General features: G+C 37.4%; 1 protein-coding gene across 1 annotated transcript in view; it reads right to left on the bottom strand.

The window, feature by feature from the left end:
- The window catches only part of DST (dystonin), a 611,236-nt gene that overhangs the window by 508,532 nt on the left and 80,771 nt on the right, over positions 1 to 21,933 (bottom strand). The window contains exon 3 of the mRNA XM_036768011.1: positions 4,451 to 4,639. Coding sequence (XP_036623906.1) covers positions 4,451 to 4,639 — 189 coding nt within the window. The remainder of the gene's footprint in view (positions 1 to 4,450; positions 4,640 to 21,933) is intronic.

Raw genomic sequence — 21,933 nt, 5'->3', positions numbered from 1 at the left:
ACAAAAGAGAAACAGTCCCTGCCTTCAAAAAGCTTACTTAGGGAAAGATAATACAAATAACAAGATTGGTAACCAGGAAAATATAAGTGAAGGTATAGGGAAGTAAACTGACATGCCCTTTATAGAAGCAATAGTAGTACTGTCAAGAACAATGTCTTTAGGACTACAATAGGCTACTCCTGGAAGTTTCTGTCTCCAATAGAACTGGCAGAGACAATATCAAGAAGAGGGGAAGGGGCAAAATAGCCATTCCGAAATCTCTTTCCCAAAGCAAGTGAGTAAACATGACATCTAGTTCACTCCTTCCAGTCTTTCCCCCTGAGCATCTGTGAATGCTGCATCTAGGCTAATATTCTTAATGCACTGTTTTCATCACATCATTCCCCTGCTCAAAAACATTCAATGGCTGTGCGTTGCCTATAGAATAGATTCCAAACTCTTTAACCTGGTTTCAAGTTCCTCCACGATGTGAACCAGCCAACCTTAATTCTCAGAACACCAACTAACATTTATATATCTCTTTAAAGTTTGCAAAACACTAAACATTTGATCCTCACAACAAATTTGTGAGGAAGGTGCTAATTAATCATACAACTAATTGTATTAAAGCTGCTACAGCCAAACTGTTCTATTCAGTATCCCTCCAAACACACTTCATATTTTTCCTACCTGTGAACCAACGCTCACGCAGTTCCTACAATTTCCTGCATCCTTTTGGTCTAATTATTCTAAACATATTCATTTTTCAAGACCCAGCTCAGATTGTATCTACTCTGCCAAGCTTTTCCTGGCATCCCAAATGAAAATGACCTCCCTCTCCTGAGCTTCTGTAGCATTTGACACATTTTTATAGTACTTTGTTTCTCTCTTGTATTTTATGTTCTATTGCACCTATTTGATTCCCAATATAATTCCCTATTATTGAACTGACAATAAGCTCCTCAAATCCAGGGGCAAGATAAAAGTCAAGACGACTGGTGATGGCCTAAGATGCAGTGGATGACTTTGCAGTTTTGATGTCTGATCAAGATCAGCCACCTTCATGGCCATTGGAACAAATTGTTCTCGTCCACCCACTCTGCCAGGGGAAGCCTTCACATGCTTGAGGTAGACACTCCCCTAACTCACCAATGGCTTTGAGGCCCATTGGTTACCTCCTACTTAGTTACCTCCTACTTAGTTACCTCTACAACACCATGTATATCTTATCTTCCCAACTAGATAATAATGAGACTAAAGAGTCGACTGTGAATTTGTATTTATTCTTTCTTCTCTTATGTCTTATATTTATGCTTTGTAAGCAGTAAGATAATAGATTTAGAACTAGAAGGGACCTGAGAACCCCTCAAATCAACCCCCTTATTGTACAGATGAGGAAACCAAGTCCTACAGAAGGTAAGTGACTTGCCCAAGGTCACATAGGTAGAATTCATCAGAGGCCAGATTTTAATCCATATCTTCTGACTCCAAAATCAGTGTTCTTTTCATCATACCAGAGGCTACTGAATAAATAGATTTTGATTAATCAGTGACTATAGCACCCGCAAATTTCATGGCTTAAATCCAGATACAATAAGGCAAGTAAGTGTTCTAAACCTGGGTCCATAAACTATAAATAGATTTCAAGGAGTCCATGAACTTGCATGGGGAAAAAAATTACATCTTTATTTTTACTAACTGCTAACTAAAATTTAGGATTTCCTTTCATTACGAATTTTTTAAAAGATTATTTTGAGAAGAGGTCTAGAGACTTCCCCAGACTTCCAAAGGAGTCTATGGTTTAAAACACCCACATAAGGCCTTCCGGGACCTTTCAGGGCAGGGGTGCTCACACTCACTGCAGGGCCTCCACTGACGTAAACCCAAACGCTTTCACCTTTGCTAAGCAGTAGATAGTGTGAGTAACTGACTACATCTTGATGAAAAGGAAATCAAAAGACTCTAGATGGCAGTGAAGATCTTCTTTTAAAACAGTATTTTAAATCACCGGAGTAGAAAGATAAAAATAAGTGAGGACTGGAAAGGAGAGGATTATCAAAGGATATTTTCTTGTACAATGAGGGACAATGTCTCACTGATGGCTTGCACTCTATATCCTGCTCTTGCCAGGATTCTACTTTGTGGATAGATCCCTGCTCTCAGGATCAAAAGGTTTAGAGCAGCAAGGGGCCTTGGAGGTCATCCAATCCAACCCCTTCATTTAACAGGTAAGTCCCAGAGAGGAAAGCAACCTGCCCAAAGTCTGCTGGGGAGTAAGGAACAGTAGCAGGATTAAAAATACAGGGCTCTTTCCACTACAACACACAGCCTATAGAGGAACTGTTTGCCCCTCATGATACAGCCTCTTTCAACTGAAAAAGATTTTTCTCTAAAAGATAATTCAATAAATAGAGCCACACCCAAGTGAAGGAAGCCCCGGAAGGAAATCAAGCATTTATCCACTTGTTTGTGGGATAAATAGCCTATGATTTTTAAAACTCTCTCAGACGGATGTCATGGAAATTAGCTTTTGTGAGGGCATTCTCTCTGATTCTTTGCCCCAAGCCTAGCTTTGGTTTGAATTTTGCCTAGTAGATGGGTGGGTATACTCAACTGCAATCATTATATTGCAGCCAACAAGAGAGATCACTCCAGACAGAAACCAGCAGGATGCCAGATATCCTTGGCAGCAGACACAAACTTAGCAATAGCACACAAAACTGATGTTCATGTCTATAATCTCAATAAGCTGAGCAGTTCATAAAAGGCTTGAAGGTCTTAAGACTGAAGGGACTCCAAAGAACTTCCCAGAATCCACAGTGGTGCAGGATGTCTTGGTTATTCAACTAAAGATTAGGATAGGGCTAGATTTATGATTTCACTGATATAGGGGACCCCCTCCCTCTACTAGTGCAGGTGGACACCTTCTCCACTATTCAGTATTAGAGAGCTGCCTAGAGGAGAGGTTCTCAAACTTTTTGGCCTCAGGACCCCTTTACGTTCTTAAAATTTATTGAGGACCCCAAAGATCTTTTGTTTAAGTGGGTTATATATGACCCAGGGACCCATATACTAGAGCCAGTACATCAGCTCTGCTCCATTATTAAATTTTCAGTATGAATATTTACATCTCAGAAATTGACAGATGCTACAAATCAGGGCTTGATTTGTTAGGTCAAACTTATAAGCATGTCCTGAGCACTTTTTTCCTCCCAGAGAGCTAGTTGCTAAACCAGCACACTCCTGGATATCTATTGATATCTCATATTATCATCTCATATTAAACATTAAAATTGAGATAATTTAAAATGTGTATATCAATTAATTTAAATAATGAAGTCAAGTATATGTTAATGTAAATAATGTTTTATTAACATTAACTATCTTTTCCAAAACCAAAAATGTTAGTAAAAAAAATAATATTGTTTTACATGTTTTTGCAAAACTCTTTAACGTTTCTCTTAATAGAAAACAGCTGAAATCTCTTATTTGCTTTTGTCTTCAACATGTTGTGTTGTTTTGGTTGAAGTGTATGAAGAAAATCCTGCCTCACACGGATACTTAGTTGGAAAAGGGATGAATATTTTAATAGGCAAACAATGATTTAATATTGTTATGAAAACAGTTTTGATCTCAAGGGTCCTCTTACTGGTCTTGAGATGGACCACACTTTGAGAACCACAGGCAGGGAGGAGATGAGTGTTTTGCCCAGGGTCACAAAGCCAGCATATGTGAGAATTAGGACTTGAATCTGAGTCTTCCTGGTTCCAAGACTCTCCAACAAAAACTTGAGTTATCAGAGATGTCTAAGTCCCTATTATAAGTGCATTTACAAACACACACTTCAGTTAAATCTTATAAACTTGTAAAGTTTGTGAAAGATCAGGGATTAGGCTTCAGAGTTAATTACTCTGTGTCACTGGTCCACATGGCCATAATGAGAAAAAAAAAAAAGCAAAGGAGAGGAAACTAGATTCGGAGAGACATTTTTCCAGCTGCCTGTTTTTTCCTTCTCCAATAGACATAAATTCTTCCTTTCTTTGGAAAAAATGACTCTATGACTCAGACACCACTAAACTCTGTACATGATCACTCTAGGTCAATGCTATTTTCATAATTTAAAATTATTTATCTCATCAAATCAATGGCACACCCTTACATTAGCATGATTCATGAATGATGATAATATAACCTGTACTGAGCCACAAAAAATTTTTTAATTTTTAAAAACCTTTTTAAAGTTACCATCATCATAAAGTACTAAATAAAAACATAGAAGTTTTATTTTCTAACTTTCCCAGAGCCAAATTTCCCAAATCCAGAAGTGTCAAGGAAACAAACTCATTATCACTAGGCACGTTCTGCTAGGCTATGTGACCACGTCTGACATTAATTTTAAACATTCTAAGTAAAAATAAGATATGACTGGATGGTGAATTTCACATTTTCTTAAAAGATGATTTATACTCACAGGTTTTCTAGTTGAAGGAACTTGAACAGAGTGGTAAAATTCTGGCTGAACTCGGCTGCTTTTCTTGAGTTTTCTTTTTCTCACTGACGTTTCTTGTTCGCTCTGATGGTGCACTTCTGCTAAAGGCTCAGTTTCTTCTAGGCGGGCTGGTACCCTTCTTCTGGTATGGCGAGGACTTGCTCTAAATCCCTGTAGCCCCAAAATAAAAACCCCACAGGTGTATTATTAATGTGAAAATTACCAAAGAATGGTTATACAAAAAGTCATAGAAACAATCATGCAGGCTTAACAAGCAGGTTTCTATTTCCAAAGTAGCCATCTATGAGGCACAAAGGATGAGTGCTAGATTTGGAGTCAGAAAGGCATGAGTTCAAACGCCACCTCAAACATTTACTAGATGTGTGTCCCTGGGTAAATCTCTTAACCTCATCTGTAAGATGGGCATGATAAAAACGGTCCCAGCCTCACAGTTTTGTTGTGCTGATCAAAAAACATAATAACATGCAAAACTTAAAGTGATTATATTAAAAGCAGGCTCAATGTACAAGACACCCTTGTTTCTTAAAATTAGTCACACTGGATACCATCCTGTTTAGCTGTTTTTCAGTTGTATCTGACTCTTCATGACCTCACTTAGAGTTTTCTTGGCAAAGATGCGGGAATGGTCTGCCATTTCCTTCTCCAGCTCATTTTAAAGATGAGGAAACCCAGGCAAACAAAGTTAAGTGACTTGCCCAGGGTCTAGCAAGTGTCAGAGACCAGAAACTGCCCATAATTTACCTAGAAGGACCCAGAGGGCCTCTTGATTTTTCTTCCCTTTGATGGTGCCAATCACCCCCATAAATTCATTTACATTAAGGTGTAAAAGGCTAACAAAGTATCTGGAGTTTTTCTTAAAACTTTTTTTTACTCAAGAGTATTTTCAAGCTTTTTATATTGTATTTCTTAAAACACATGATATCAACAGCAGCCAAAAATGAATGCCAAATCTAACATGTGTTATCTTCTTCAAGATAACAAGTATATGGCAAAACATATACCATCCATAATGCTTTACAACAAACACTATTTTAGCTAGTGTAATTGTAGCAACTTCTTGATAAGAATCACTCTTTATAAATGTTCTGGCATACATTCTTTAGAGAAAAGTGTTAAAACTCCACGTCTTGTTTATTTTAGCAAATCAGCATAGTTTCTCTAACTTACAGAAAGTTAAATTTCAAAACTAAGATATTTGCCAATAATATGTAAATATAAATATATAAATAAATGAATATAAATATATAAAACTATAGTTTGTTACCCATTGCAAGGTAGACAGTAACCTCCTAAAGGAAAACCTGGAAACTCAAAAACCCTAGTCATTCTGTCAGAATAGGACCAGCAGTAAATTGAGCCAAAGTCCCTTTCTCCCCCATACCTGACACTAAATCCCTGTAGCCCTAAAATAAAAACCCCACATGTGTATTATTAACATGTAAATTACCAGAGAATAGTTATACAAAAAGACATAGAAATGATCATGCAGGCTTAATAAGCAGGTTTCTGTTTCCAAAGTAGCCAGTCAGAAAGGCTTGAGTTCAAATACCACCTCAGATGTTTACTAGATGTATGTCCCTGGGTAAATCCCTTAACCTCATCTATAAACAGGAATGATAATAATGGCCCCAACCTCACAGCTTTGTTGTGAGGATCAAATGAGATAATATTATGAAAATAATCAACTACCTTCTCTTTCCCTAGAAGTTTTTCCTCCCCAGTCCCTAGACCTGGACACCTTGTTCCCTTCCCCCAAAGCCTGGTCCTGGTAGACTCAGACGTGAACCCTATAAAAACTCACCAGACTTTTCTATCTGGGGAGGGGTATCCAATTCCACCCTGAGGTCCAGCAGACCTGCCCTGCTTCAGTCACTCTCCTTGATTGTCCTTCATTTTGTATCTCCCTTCAATAAAGCTGGCTTGCTTTACTACTGTTGTGATTGTCTGTTTCCTTATACTAGGTTTTTTAGCCTGTGTTAAGACACCTGCCTAGCTAAATACAATGCCACCTTATTCTGAAGCTGTCCATATATTCAATTTAATTGAAGTTCATTAAAAGTAAAGTATTCACCATATATAGCAGGGGTTCTTAACTTTTTCGATGTTATGGACCCCATTAACAGTCTGGTGAAGCCTATGCACCCTTTCACAGAATAATGTTTTAAATGCATAAAATAAAGTATGCAGAATTACAAAAGAAACCAATTATATTGAAATACAGCCATGAAAATAAAAAAAAAGTTCAGAGACCCCAGTATAAAAATGGCATATAAAAATTTGTATTTTATAAGTATTGTTTCTATCTGCAAGGAAAAATTACAAAGTTTTAATTGTTTCCAGTTTTTATTGTAATGTTAGATGCATGCAATAACATAATTAGGATACATCATCATTGTAGGTTAAAGGTTGCATATGGTAAGATATGTTGTAATGACTGTATATTTTTACTGAATGATATATTCTCTACTTCAAAGTAAACATGGATAAAATTAGATTAAATAAAAAAAATTAAAGGCTGACAAAGATTAATTTGTTACTTCTCCTAGGGGTACTTGGTATTTTAACAGATGTATTAAACCTAAGGAATATATAAACTAATGGCATTTCAGACACAAGGACCTGAGTGTAAGAGGTAGAAATGGGGAACATACATTCAGAGAACCCCTGAAATCACAACATATAGGCTGCTGCCTACTTTGTCCACTCATAAGGCTAACTCTGAACCAAATATTTGCAAAAATATTTGTAAGGTAGATTTTAGTGTGTGCAAAGTGGATTTTTGTTATTATTTCTTAGAGTTCAGTTTCCCAAGATCTATGACCATAACAATCTCAGTTTCCCAGGTATTAGATATGAGTTCCCAAACTCATGGTTCAAAACATCTCCACCATGCTTGCACAGCATCATATAAGGATAAATAATCCACTGCAACTGCGCAGTGAGTATAGGAATGAGGTGATGTAAACTTGTGAGGCTATTGCTGGCAATATGCCTTCTTTGTCTGATGCCCTATAAAACAAGTGGTCAGTGGTTAGTGAGTTGGGGAACCTTTATGGTTGAATGCACAAACTGGAATGCTGTGTGCCTTGATCGGCTTCCATCAAGGCTTGGGAGGGGGTAATTTGTGTTTGCCTCAACCGGCTCCCCATCGAGGTTTGAGGGGATTTAAGGGAATCCTTTAGGGTTGAATACACAAGTTGCGCCTGTCTCGATTGACCCCATTGAGATGTAAGGGTAGTTGCGCCCCTCTTCTTGCTGGCCCCTGCAAGAAGGGTGATTAGGGAATAGTGTAGGATTTGTGGTGCTTCCGTTATCAGCAATGCTGTGTTAGAGAAGACTAGACTAGAATAAAGCTTATTATTAACCCCTTTGAAGCTGTCTCTCCTGTCCGACCAGATCAAGAGTGAACTTGTTAGAGGCTGGAGTCCGAAGCCTCCAGCGCCTACTGTGTATCATCTAACAATGGCCTAAAAAGAATGTATTATTTTAGATAAGAAATGCTTTACAATCCCATTCCTATCCCTCTTTATTTTGGAGTATGTAAAAGATTGACTACATTGCCACAGGTGACTCTAAGCACTCGGAGGCCAGACCAGGGGAGTGGAAGTACTGGAGGGTTCTACCTAAACTTAAAAGGCTTCAAACACTGATTAATAAGGGGCTGTGTTTGTGTCTAGAGCCTGAGGATCAGCCCGGCTAAATTCGAAGAAACTCTTTACTAGTGGGGGACAGAGGTATGGGTTTTTTGGCCACCACAGCTCTCAAAAACCATCCCCTAAGCTAAAAAGGGGTTATGATCTGTGTCATTCAAGGGAGCACCCACTTTAATGAAATTACAGATCTCTGAATGGCTGAAGAGACTCCTATACCAGTTCATAAAGACCAAAGCAAAACAGAAGAGACTATCCAGTCAGTTGCTATGGAAACTCAACAAAGTGCAGTATGTTACTTGTACTGAAACCTTATAGCAGTCTTCACCTCACCAAAATGAGTATCAATTTTTGATATGAAAAGACCACCACAGGCTTGGGGAAATTAAATTGAGGTTCAATGGTTCTTTTCTTTACACTTGTATGTTTTATCAGTAGTAGAAGTAAGAAATATTTTAAATTCACCAGTATGCTTTATTAGGGTTGGGAGTAGAATAGACAAATGTGATTCTTTTTTTATGAAGCAGAAAAAAAAACTCAGTGAGTCTATAGACTTACTACACACTGAGAATTAGAAATAAAAGAAGCTTCTCTCAGCATAATGAAAGTTTGAAAAATTGTTGCTTAAAATAAAATTTGCTGCAATAGCTAATAAAAAAAATCTAAGGACAAAAACAAGCACATACATTTCATTTATTTTTTTAAAGATTAACTGGCCTTTCACAAAATGACTTATATGGAAATATGTTTTACATGATTGTACATGTGCAACCTATATCAACTTGCTTATCATATCAGAGAGAGAGAAGGGGAGAGAGGCAGAGAGAGAATTTGGAACTCAAAATTTTAAAAAATGAAATGTTCAAAATTGTTTTTACATGTAATTCAGAAAAAATTAAATAATATTCAAAGAAAGATTTTAAAATGCTTCAATGTATTAAAATATTAAATTGTATTAGCAACCAACCAATGCCTGTAAACAGGTTTCTTTTTTCCACAAAAGCTATGGACAGATAGATAAATAGTGTAGACCCCTCCCCAAACCATTTTGAACCCCCAAGACCTGAGAAAGGCCTAAAACCTGGATTGGCCAATCAGGAGAGGCATTGTGTCCCACTCTAAGCTTAGTCTACCATAATGCTTTGCAATGCTCTGGCATAACAGATATGCTTTGCTCTCTAAGTGAACTCAAAATGACCCTTCCTGTGTCAACACTACAAGGCCAGATGAAGCTGACCAGGAGCATTCTTCTGTTTACAACACAAGGTGCCTTAACCCAGACACTATTGTGAATGATGGGAACTTCTCATCTTGGTATTTTATGGACATATGCAACGTAGGGGAAACATAGATATTCTCGGATTATAATTTCAATTGACACTTTGACATTCTCCTATCTTCTTGTATTTACAACCTATTCACTTAAGAAATTCCTTTCTCATATCATGGTTAACCCATATAGAGACTATAATTCTGACTGACATAGGCATCCTGAGCCAGGGAGGGAGGGAAGAGTGAGAGGAAATTGCTCTAAAGATAAAAGGTCTGCTTCGTCTATCCAGCCTTGAATTCATTGTCTTACGAGGAACTCCTATGTGTATCTCTATTTGCATGTTCCACAAGCTTCGAGAGAACCAAACATTCATATTCAGCCTAATTTTTTCTGTCTTTCTAAGGACGAACTTAGTAATGGTAGACTATAGATATAGATATTGGAAAAAGCAATTCCCTAGTTTTCTTTAAAACTCAGCTCAAGCGATATTTTCTGTAGAAAACTTTTCTTGATCCCCAAAAGCTGCTAAGGTCTCTTCAAAAAAAAACCCTCATATTTTTTTCTGCATATATTTTGTATCTACCACTACATGCATACATCTCCCTTGATAGTAAACTCCTTGAGAACAGGGTTTTGTTTTTACTCTTTGAGAACAGGGTTTTGTTGTTTTTCTGTCTTTATAGCCCCAGGGACTAGCCCAGCAGTAATAAACACAACAGGTGTTTAATAAATGCAGACTGACTGATTAAATTTGGAGTAAGAAAACCTGGGTTCAAATCCTGGTTCTCTTAATAACTTACTACCATAGGTATAACCTAGAGATAAGGCAATTTCCTTTCAAAGGTTCTCCATATGTAAAAGATCAAGCCAGATCAGTTCTTTATCTTGTTTATGTCATGGAGCCCCTGGCAGTCCAGTGAAGCCTATGGATCCCTTCACAGAATAATTTTTTTAATGCATAAAAGGGGTAGGACTACAAAGAAAACCAATTAGATGGAAAGTTAGACTAGATAGTGATAGATAGACAGATAGATGGATAATTTATATATAAATATATGGCATATGCACTTAGGCTATTTAGGTACTAAGTGTCAAAGGCAGAATTTGAACCTAGGACCTTTGACTACAAAGTCAATGCTCATTCCACTAATTTAATTTAAGGACTAAATAAATTGCTTCATTTCATATTGGCATAAAATGAGCAAAATCTCAATAAGACTAGAAATAAATAATATGTATAATTTGCATTTAGTAAAAATTCAATTTGGGCAGCTGGGTGGCACAGTGGATAGAGCCCTAGGCTTAGATCATCAATTCAAATCCTGTCTCAGACACTTACTAGCTGTGTGACCCTGGGCGAGTCATTTAACCCTATTTACCTCAGGTCCTCATTTGTAAAATGAGATGCATATGTAAATGGCAAACCACTCCAATATCTTTGCCAAGAAAACCCCAAAATGAGGTCACAAAGAATCAAACAGGATGAAATGATTGAACCACAACAACAAATTCAATTTCATAATAAGCATAATGTCATCAGTTAGCTCTCTTATCAAATGTTTCAAAGAATCTCACATGATTTTGACAGGCACAGGGGAGATACCTTGTAAGTACAGTCTCTAAGGTATTATTTTGATCTTTCAAATAAAACCTTCTTTTTTCAGTGGAGAACAAACAACAAATAAGCACAATGAGGTCTTATGTTTTCTGCTCCTTATAGTCAATTGTGTGACTGTGAAGAGAGAGTCCCCTACAGAATATGGTTTGTGAACAACTGCCTGTTCCCTTTTCATATCCTCATCAAGGATACATGTTGTGGGTGTATGCGTAAACTGTTCTCAAATTTTGTAGAAATGAGAACACAGACAAATGGATCAGTGATTATTGCTAATAACTAAGTTGTGTATGAACTGATGCAAAGTGCAGTGAGCAGAAACTGGAGAGCTGATGGACTCAGAGTATAGACTGAGGTATATTTTCTTTTTTTTCTAAATTTTTGAGGGGGACATCACTCATAATAGTTAACATTTATATAGCACTTACTATGTGCCAAGCATTGTACTAAGTGCTTTATGGTTGTTATCTCATTTGATCTTCACTGACAACGCTGGGAGATAGGTGCTGTTATTATCCCCACTGACCAGATGAGGAAACTGAGGCAAACAGAGGTTAAATGACTCATTCAGGGTCACAGAGTCAGTAGGTATATGAGGCTAAATTAGAACTCAGGTCTTTCTGATTCCAGGTCTAAACTCTATCCACATGGTCACTTCGCCATGGGTGATTCAGGGAATCTGTTTTACAAATGACTACACATATTTGTAATGCGTTTTGCTTTTGTTGTCTTATGTTGAAAATAAAAATTAATTTTGAAAAAAATTTAAAGATAATAAATTACTTCAATATGTAAGGGAGAGGAATAATCAAAGTTATAAGTTTTTCCCCAAGCATGTGGAAGTCTCCCATCTTCCAGCGAGATAAAAATCAATCCCTCCATACCCTCAAAATGTGTCACATCCAGGATGGGCATCCTCTGTATATTCTTAGTCTAATCTGCTGCTCTTTATATCTTTGTTTTCTTAAATGCCATTTCTATTTCCTGACATAGGACATCAGGGACAGTGATATAAATATAAATTCAGTGTGGCTCCACTATGATTGAGGGGAAAAAATTTGTTACAGAAAACGAGACTGGTTATTTCCCTTTCTGTCTATCTCTTCCTTCCAGTTTCATCTTTAAATGCACTCAGAATAATCTGGCCTAATCAATGCCAAGTTGTTGCTGGAATTTTTTTTCCTCCATCGCTTCTCACTATTTAATGAAGCATTACTCTTCATAATCTTTTACCATCAACTTCTATAGGCTTTTACAAAAATGTTTTTAATTTAAGCCACTGTTGCCTTTGACTACTATATTTCTCTTCTTGGTGAGGAGATCAAGCATTGGCTGGATGAGAAAGTTTCTAGGTTCTTTTGATCTCTTTGTTCTATTTATTTACATAAAAAACAAATAGGAAGTTATTTGCTAACTAAAGGTTTTTGCCACTGGAATGGAAGGATGTCCAACACAGAGTCTAAATCAAAGAGGGATTCCTGCTTAAGTCTCAAACCTCGGACAATCCGTCCTCCACACCAATGCCACAACAATATAGTTATGACCAACTCACTCACTCTCTTACTCTATACACGGTCTTTTCCTGTATGTGTTATCAAGGTTGAACTTTTTCTGTGTGTGATTGTGTATCTTGTTTAGAAGGCTCTGCAATCTTTTGGGACTTAAGACAATCAGTGGAATATCATAATATAATGTGAAAATCTGGAAGGTCTGACCATTCTAGGGAATTAATAAATCGATTGATCTCCTACTCCAGAGATTCTCTATTGCATTTAAAACCCTTCATAAACTGGCTCTAGCCTTCCTTTCTAAGTTTATTATGTACAATACTCCCCTTCATGTACTCTAAAAGCATGTAGCAAGTCAAGTTAGAGAACAAAACCGGTGGTAGAGCTTGTATTGTCTGATTGACCATAGTCAGATACATTGAAACGTGACTGTAGCATAGTGATGTCACTTTGGTCTTCTTCGAGAATGAAGGACAAGAACCAGCAAGTCAAGCAAAACTGGCATTCTTACTATTCCTTATACAAGATACTCTATCTTCTGTCCTCAGTGTTACCACTCCTAGAATGCACTGCCTCCTCTCCTCTGCTCTTAGAATATCTAGATTCCTTCAAAACTTGAGTGAACCACCACTGACAGGAGGCCTTTACTTACTCCTTCAAATCTAGCACCTCCTTAAAATTACCTCGCTGAAGACTTTGTCGACCACACATCAAGCTTTCTCTACAAAGACCTCCACCTCCTACCAACTGGTAACCTATAGGTCCCTCAGCTTTCATAGACGATATTTGCTCTACCTTGCCTAGGACCAGGGCTCCACTTCCCAGTCAAGCCCCATCATATGTGTACTCCACCCACCCCTGTATATCTCTTTTCCAGCTACTCTTTATCTTCCCTATTAGAATGTATATTCCTTGAAGGCAGAGACTGTCTTGCTTGACTGTATCTGTATCCCCCAGGACTTAGAAAATTGTCTGACACAGAGTAATCACTTAATAAATATTTTCTTCATCTAGTCATCTGTATATGTTATCTCCACCACCACCCCACCCCCAAAAGAATGTAAGGTCTTTGAGGACAGGGACTATCTCATTTTTGTTTATTTATTCCTAGCACCTAGCACAGTGGCTGGTACATAATTGGCATTTAATAAATGCTTCTTGGTCGATCGATTTATTAATTCCCTAGAATGGTCAGGCCTTCCAGATTTTTACATTTTATTATGATATTCCACTGATTGTCCCAGAAGATTGCAGAGCCTTCTAAACAAGATACACAATCACACACAAAAAAAGCTCAACCTTAATAACACATACAGGAAAAGGCTATGATTGATATGCAGTTGGCTGTATATCCCACAGTGCTGGTTCATCAGTACATGTATATTAGGCAGACATTTTAGATGAACAATGAACTGGGCCCACAATTGACTAGGAAGGAAATGGACAGGATTACATTGGAAAATTATGCAGTGTTTTTCATATGGTATAGTGGATAGAGAGCAGGGCCTGGAGTCAGTAAGACCTGAGTTCAAATCCAGCCTCAGACTAGCTGTGTGATCCTGGACAAGTCACTTAACCCTGTTGGCCTCAGTTTCCTCATCTGTAAAATGAGCTGGAGAAGGAAACGACAAACCACTTTAGTATCTTTTGCCCAGATGAGGTCACAGAGTCAGACTTGACTGAAATGACTCAACAACAACAACAAACTTCTACCATAAAAACACATTTAACATCAACACTTTTCTAGTGTTGCTTTTTGATTGTAAGTGATGAAATGTCAGTCTCCAAAGAAATAAAGGTTGTGAGTTACTCAAAAAGCAACGGAGAAGCATATTAAGGGTATAAGTACATTATTAATAATGAATTATGCAGGAGAAATGGCATAAAAGATATCACCAAAGAGATGTATAAATGGCAGAGGAGGTGGGTTGGTCGTGTACTGAGGGTTCAGGATAATGAATGAAAAATCCCATTTGTACCCTCTAGAATGCCAAGTGATCTAGAAAAACTACTTAGCACATTGGTAGAATCTTACAAAGGACTTACAGAAAGAAATATTTGGACAAAAGTCATCTAGAATGGGCAGTTATGGATAGGCTGCAATCTCCACCTATGGAGGGAGTATCTACATTGACGAGAGCATAGATCCATTAAGGTACTTAAACACAGATTAATTTGCATTTTGCATAATTCAACAAAATATGTTGTGTCCTCTACAGCTGAGCTTTAGAATAGCATAGTCTTCAAAGAATTAACGTTATGAGATAACCGAGTGATTTGCCATTTCCTCCTCCAGCTCATTTTACAGATGAGGAGACTGAGGCAAACAGGGTTAATTACTTGCCCAGGGTCACACAGTTAGGAAGTGTCTGAGGCCACATTTGAACTCAGTTCTTCCTGGCTCTATCCACTGAGCCACCTAGCTGCCTTTTCTTGTTCCCTTTAGTTAATTCCACACACATTTATCAGACTCCTAACTTTTATTAAATGTTAATTATTTGTTCACTCGTTTGTTTTGTTTGTTTGTGGGGAAGGAGGGAAAGGTGAAGAAAAAGACCTTTTAGCTCAGAGCAAAAAAGTGGAAAGAACGCGGAATTTGATGTTGGAGGATTTATGTTCAAATCCTAGCTCTGCCACTTACTGTCTATGTGATCCTGAGCAAGACACCAAGTTCTCTGAGGCTTTTTTTTTCATCTGTAAAATGATGGAATTGGACTATGTTCTATGAGGTCTTTTTCAGCCCTGGATCTACGATCTCCTTTTGAGAAACAAAGCTGAACTCCATGAATAAATCGACAAATCTGTCAATAGTCAGAATTGAGCGGAGAAGTACGTAAGATACTACTTCATGCTGCATATGCTACTTCATACTAGTCCTGGGCTAGTTAGGCATAGCCCTAAAGTTAATTCATCTAATTTCACAGTGCCATTCTGCATCCTTGAAGATTGTGTCTTTTTAAAGGGCAAAAAAGGAAGAATGAAAAGTTAGGTTTTTCAATAATATAATTGATCTGTTTTCAACAGCACTACAAAATAATATACAGTCAATATCTAAAACTAAAATAAGGCTCTTAGAACAGGCAACCACAGCCACAAATGAAAGAGATTCTACCTAGTATAGATCTGAGAAAGACTCTATGCAAACAACTAATGAATTAATTACTCAATATTTATTCTGCATGGCTATACGCTAGATCTCTGGGGGATACAAAGGATCACAGAAAATTGTTTCTTAATATTCGTTAGTTTGTTTCATAGGGGGATAAAGCTAAAACATATGAAATAATTATCTAATAAGAAAATGCTAGATTGTGCTAAATTGTGTGATCCCTCCCAATATTGCCTTGATTCATCCTCTTTCTGTCCTTTCCATCCTTATACCACCCTATGCTAACACTCACCTGTACAACTGCAACAGCCACCTAATAGGTCTTCCCACCCCCACTCTCCCTCTCTTTAACTCATCCATCACATTATTGTCAGGCCAATATCACATTACTGTCCCTGCTTTCTCATCTATGTCCCTTTGCTCATTCTATTCCATAGGTCTGCAGTGACCTTTTCCATGCTTTTCCACACACCATCCCTCCAGTACTACTCCTCAGGTCTATTGAAATCCTTTGTCTCCTTTGAAGCCCAGCTGAAAAGCTACCTTATAAATGATCTCCCATGGTTCTCCCTATAATGGGGCTTTGACACATGCCCAAATCATCAAATGTGGAAGAATTCACATAGTAGATGCCATTGCTCTTCTGGGAGAAGACATTCTGTGTTCCCCTACTATGTGAGTGAGAGTAGGCTCTTTCCATTGTCTGTGTTTCTGGAACTGACTGTATAGTTAAATCTACCTGACTGAGGCACAGTAGTGCCTTTCTTTCTGGTGGCGTCTAAAGGTGAAGGTTATGTTCACCCAGTGGATGGGCACTAAGCTAGGTGAGGAGAAGGACCATCTTTCCCTTTTCCTTATATCCCAAGATCCCAAGAAACAAGTTGGACTTGTTTGGGTTGTTCTTTTCAGTTCAAGGTGCAAGTTGTGGAGTCCTGGACTTGGAAGCTCATACCATGGCAAACTCGGAGCTGGGATTCCAGTCTGGATAAGAATTGCTAGACCAGTAGAGAAGCCCTGAGAAGCCAGGGTGCTAAGACATAAACTCAAGGGAGCTTTGGATTTGGAATTTGGTGGGATTAATGCTACATAGGAACAGAGCTAAGCTGTGAGCCTAATCCCCCTCCCCAGAAGCTGAAGAGGTAAAGGGGATGTTATGGCCCCAGATGTTGAGTGAATGTTTATATGTTTGTTCTTGTTATATCTTTGATTGTAAAAAACTACTCTGACTGTTAAAGTAAATAAATGGATCCATAAAATTGGGTGACACAACCGGTAGGGGTTTGAGCCAACGGCAAAGATTAGATATTTCCTAACTCTCTTAAGAGTACCAGAGAACCCAAGAGAAGGCTGGAAATGTCATACTCCAGGCTCTCAGATAGGAGAGACCAGAGTAGTCACTGTAACATAACTGTTAGGTATGGAATCTTTCCCTCTCTTAGATTTCTTAAGGCACACCACTTTCAATTCTCTTGGGCATGGATCACTTTTTTAAAAATTATATTTACAGCAAATGCTGGTATATTTTTCCTTTCCCCTTCCCTATCCATTCTGAGTAACTGAGGAGGTTAAAGTATATCCTCACCGGTGGGAGGGGGGGATGGTATTGTAGAAGGCTTAGAAGAGGAAAAAGGAACTGATGAAGAAAACAGTTTTAGAAGATTTCCAAACATTAATTTAACTATTTGTATTCCAAATGTGTGGTTCTTAGCCAGGGCAGTTAGATGCAACAATAGATAAGACTACTAGACCTGAAGTCAGAGCTGTATAACCCTGGGTAAAGTCATTTCACATCTGGTAGTCTCAGTTTCCTCACCTGTAAAATGAGGATAATAATAATGACTCCCTCCCAGGGTTGCAGTGAGGATAAAATGAGATAATATTTGTAAAACACTGTGTAAATCTTAAAGTGTTATGTAAGTGCTAACTATTAGGCTATATCCTCTGTCTTCCTCCCTGCCACTGACCTTGTCACTACTGAAATGGAATGATGTTAAATAGTACCAAGCATTATTCTGTACATGTCTGTCTGTTTCATGAGTTGTCATGTCCAAAGAATTCATCACCAAGTGGCCAACCTATTGGTGATGAGTCTCTCCATCTTTAGCTAACCTCTTCTGAGACAGCAAGCAAGAGTAGCACAAGATAAGCAGGTACAGATGAAGTAAACCTTAGCAATGAGATCCATAGTTCCATCTAATACCTCATAATGGTGTAGAGATGACCTTGTATTCTCAAAGGCTATGACAGTGGAAGGTAAGTTCTCATGAGTTCTAACACAATGGTAAGCCTTTGGGTATGGTCCCAATATTGGGAAAATGGAGAGTAATGTCTTAGGACCAGCCTAGTATGTGAAGACTCATTACAAGGTTGGTTTCTGCCTAATTAATCTCTCATCAGATTGACAAAGATGATTTTTTAAAAAGAAAAATGATAAATATTGAGGTTGCTGTGAGACATCCGGAACATTAATGTACTGTTCATTGAAATGTGAACTGGTCTGCCCATTCTGGAAAACAATATGGACCGTGTCCCCAAAATCTATTAAATTGTGAATATTCTTTGACCCAGGGACACTGCTACCAGTCTATACCCAAAAGAGATCGAAGAAAGAAGTACAAATATATAGCACTTCTTTTTTGTGACAGCAAAGAATTAGAAACTCAGTGTATATTCATTGATTAGGGAATGGTTAAACAATTTATAGACTATGAATGTGATGGAATACTACTGTTCCATAAGAAATGATGAAGGAGATGGCTTCATAAAAACCTGGGAAGATGTGGATGAACTGCTACAAAGTAAAGTGAGCAGAAGCAGGAGAACAATTTATACAATAACAACAATATTGTAAAGATAATCAATTTTGAAAGACTTGGGAACTCCAATTAACACAATGACCAACCATAATTGCAAAGGACTCATGTTGAAACAAAATAGAGAGCTAATGGACTTAGAATACAGATGAAACATATTTTCTTTTCTTTCTTTTTCTCTTTTTTTTTGGACATGGCTAATATGGGAATTTATTTTGCATGACTATACATATTTGTAATGGGTTTTGTTTTTTATTGACTTCTCAATGGGTGGGGAGGGAAAGGGGAGGAGAGAATTTGTAACTAAAAATAAAATAAAATTTAATAATAATAATAAAACTAATGTAAAGGGGGGAAATAACTTTGCCCTAAAAGTCGCTAAACTGTATATACCCTTTGATCTAGTAATACCTCTATCAAATCTATACTGCAAAATGATCAAAGAAAGAAGAAAAAGTTGCATATATACAAACTATCATAGCAGCACTTTTTGTTATAGCAAATAACTAGAAACTGGAGGGGGGAGGGTACCCATTAATTAAGGAATGACTAAACAAATTATGGTATATGAATATAATGGAATATAGCTGTAGCCACAAGAAATTATGAAACAGATGGGTTCAGAGAACCTGAAAAGTCTTGTATGAACTAATGCAAAGTGAAGTAAACAGAACCCAGAGAACAACTTATACAATAACACACAGCGTTGAAAGACTTAAGAACTCTGATAAATGCAATGACCAACCACAATTCCAGAGGACTCATGATGAACTATGCCATCCACCTTCTGACAGAGTAGTGATGGATTCATAATTAAGAATGAGACACATCTTTGTGGACATGGATAACATAGGAATGGTTGGTTTTGTTTTGCTTTGTTTATGACTATGGATATTTGTGACAAAGGTTTTGGCTTTTGCCTTTTTTTTCTTTTAAACTGTAAGGGGGAGAAAAATGTTTGTTAATTGAAAATTTTTAAAAGAAGTTAAAAGAAAAAACCACCCCCAACTCCTTGGGTTCCCTAAAACCCTGAAGGGAGACATAGCAGCAAACCCTTTAGGGATACAACATGCCAGTATGATCAAAGATGTCTAGAGTAATTCCACAGCATGTGCTACATAAAAAGGCAACTGAGAGGAGATAAACAACTAAAGAAACAAATGCCTAGATGCTTGTCTTTATAAAATATTTAAGTGAATGCTCTATTTATACATTGAAGATATTTTTGATGAAATATGAGAAGGCAAGACACAGGCTTTTCCAGATGATCCTCTAAAGCTGACCGTTCTTTATAGTCACATAGCTAACTGAGAAATTCAGAGAATATGGGATTCCCTATGTTTGTGGCTGATTACAATGGCTCTCTCATTCATATGTGAAGATTTTTTATGATTCCTTGAAAAATTCAGACAGGTAAGTTTATTCAAGGATCTTCTAATTCCTAATGTCAACTAAGGCGCAAAATAGAGAGATTAATGCTTACCAAAGATTTTCACCATTATAATGGAGGATGTTACACACAAGACCCAAATGGAAGATGAAGTCCCTGGAAATGATGAAGTTGTCAAGAGGTAGAAAATGTCTATAAAGAACTTACCAGAGAACAGAGACTAGTTCATTTTTACCAGGCATAAAGTTCTTAGCAAACCACTTACTAAAGTGAATTGAATTAAATTAAATTGACAAGATTCCACCAAACTAAATCAATATATGCTGTGATATTCAGTTACTTCCATGTAAAAAAGGGCACAGTTTAGTACCTTGTAAAGAATGTTGAGAAATATGGTTCAACATCAAGAAACAAAAGAAGCCAGAGGTGTATATATTACTCAGAAGTCTTATGGCAACATGCCATAAATTCTTACTTCAAGGAGAGAGTTATAAGATGCAGGACACAGAAAGGACATGAAAATTGTCACAGATAAAAGAAGTGTTATGCATACATATATAATATGTATATGTCTTAATGGACTAGTTTTGAACAAGGGAAAATTATTTCCAAATCAGCTTTCTGTGTATAGTAGTTCATCAGCAAAAGCTAAATTAATACCAAATAAGAGCAAATTAAAAAGATGGGAAGATACTTCATGTAATCACCACAGCTTAAAGACACCAAGACAAAGATGCCACAGTCCCTGGCCTCAAAAAGCTCATATTCTAAGAGGGTGGGCAGTGTATACATAAATAAGGTACATTACATGCACACACAGAAGTACATAGAAAAGAAATGGAATGTTGTGCAGAAGAACAGAAAAAAGGCCAATAAGGCTGGACCATAGAATTAGTAAAGGGGGCTAATGAGCAATAATGCAGGAAAGATAAATTGGGGTCAAAATGTGAAGAGTTTTAAATAACAAACAGTGGAGTTCATATTTGATCCTAATAGGAAACCAGTAGGGTTTGTTCAGTAAGGGAATAATGTGATCAGATCTGTGCTTTAAGAAAATCACTTTGGGAGCTATTTAGAGAGGAGATTGGAAAGGGTAAAGACTTAAGGTGATGAGACTAATAAGCAGACCATTGCTATAGTCCAGACAGAAGATGATACGGACTCAAATTAGAGAAGTGTTTATATGAGAATAAAAAAGGGGATGAATATAAAAGAAATAGTGAATGTGGGATGCAGAGTATCAGAAAACTAAACACTACCTATGTAACTCCAGACCATTCCGGAAATAGACCCAAGGAATTGGTCTCTCTGAGATAGAAGACAAAAGAAACACCTGCAAGACTATTTGTCATTACTACATCATACTCTTTATGCTTCACCCATAGCAGTGAAGCAAAAGAACGGGAACATCAGAATGTTTGTAGAAAACTAAACTTTTACTAGAAAAACTTGAATGGATCATTACGCTATCCCATCGTGTTCAAAATAACTCTGGATTGCCCACAAGGCAATCAGTATCACTTTCCAGCTTTGTAAGAGAACAAGACTACCATCGTAAGCCCAGTAGAGTTCTGCTTATTTGAGTGCTTGCCACATCACAAAGGATTTCCAGGACACCAGTAAGTAATTCTTGAAGAATATGGTAGACAAGGTATGATGGCAAACACCTATAAACTCTGCTACCAGTGAAGCTGAAGCTAGGGGGTCTCTTGAGCTTGATGGTGCTGAACTCCAATGGGCTAAGCTGAGCAACAGTCACCCCTAAGTTTGGCATCAATATGATGAATCCTTAGAAGCAAGGGGCCACCAGGTAAACCAGCCCAAGTCAGATATACGGTAGGTGAAAGCTCTCACCTCAGTGAGTAGTGGGATGGGACCTATGAGTAGGCACTGCACTTCTAGCCTGGGTGAGATAGGAAGATATACATACACACATATACACATATATACACACATACATGTTACATACATATATATACTAATATTTTATGTGTATATGTGTATGTGCGCGCATACATATTATATTTATATACACACGTGCACATTATATACTATATATATATATATATATATATATATATATATA

This window comes from Trichosurus vulpecula, chromosome 7 (genome assembly GCF_011100635.1).
Source record: "Trichosurus vulpecula isolate mTriVul1 chromosome 7, mTriVul1.pri, whole genome shotgun sequence".
NCBI lineage: Eukaryota > Metazoa > Chordata > Mammalia > Diprotodontia > Phalangeridae > Trichosurus > Trichosurus vulpecula.
This window is presented reverse-complemented; position numbering and strand designations above follow the sequence as displayed.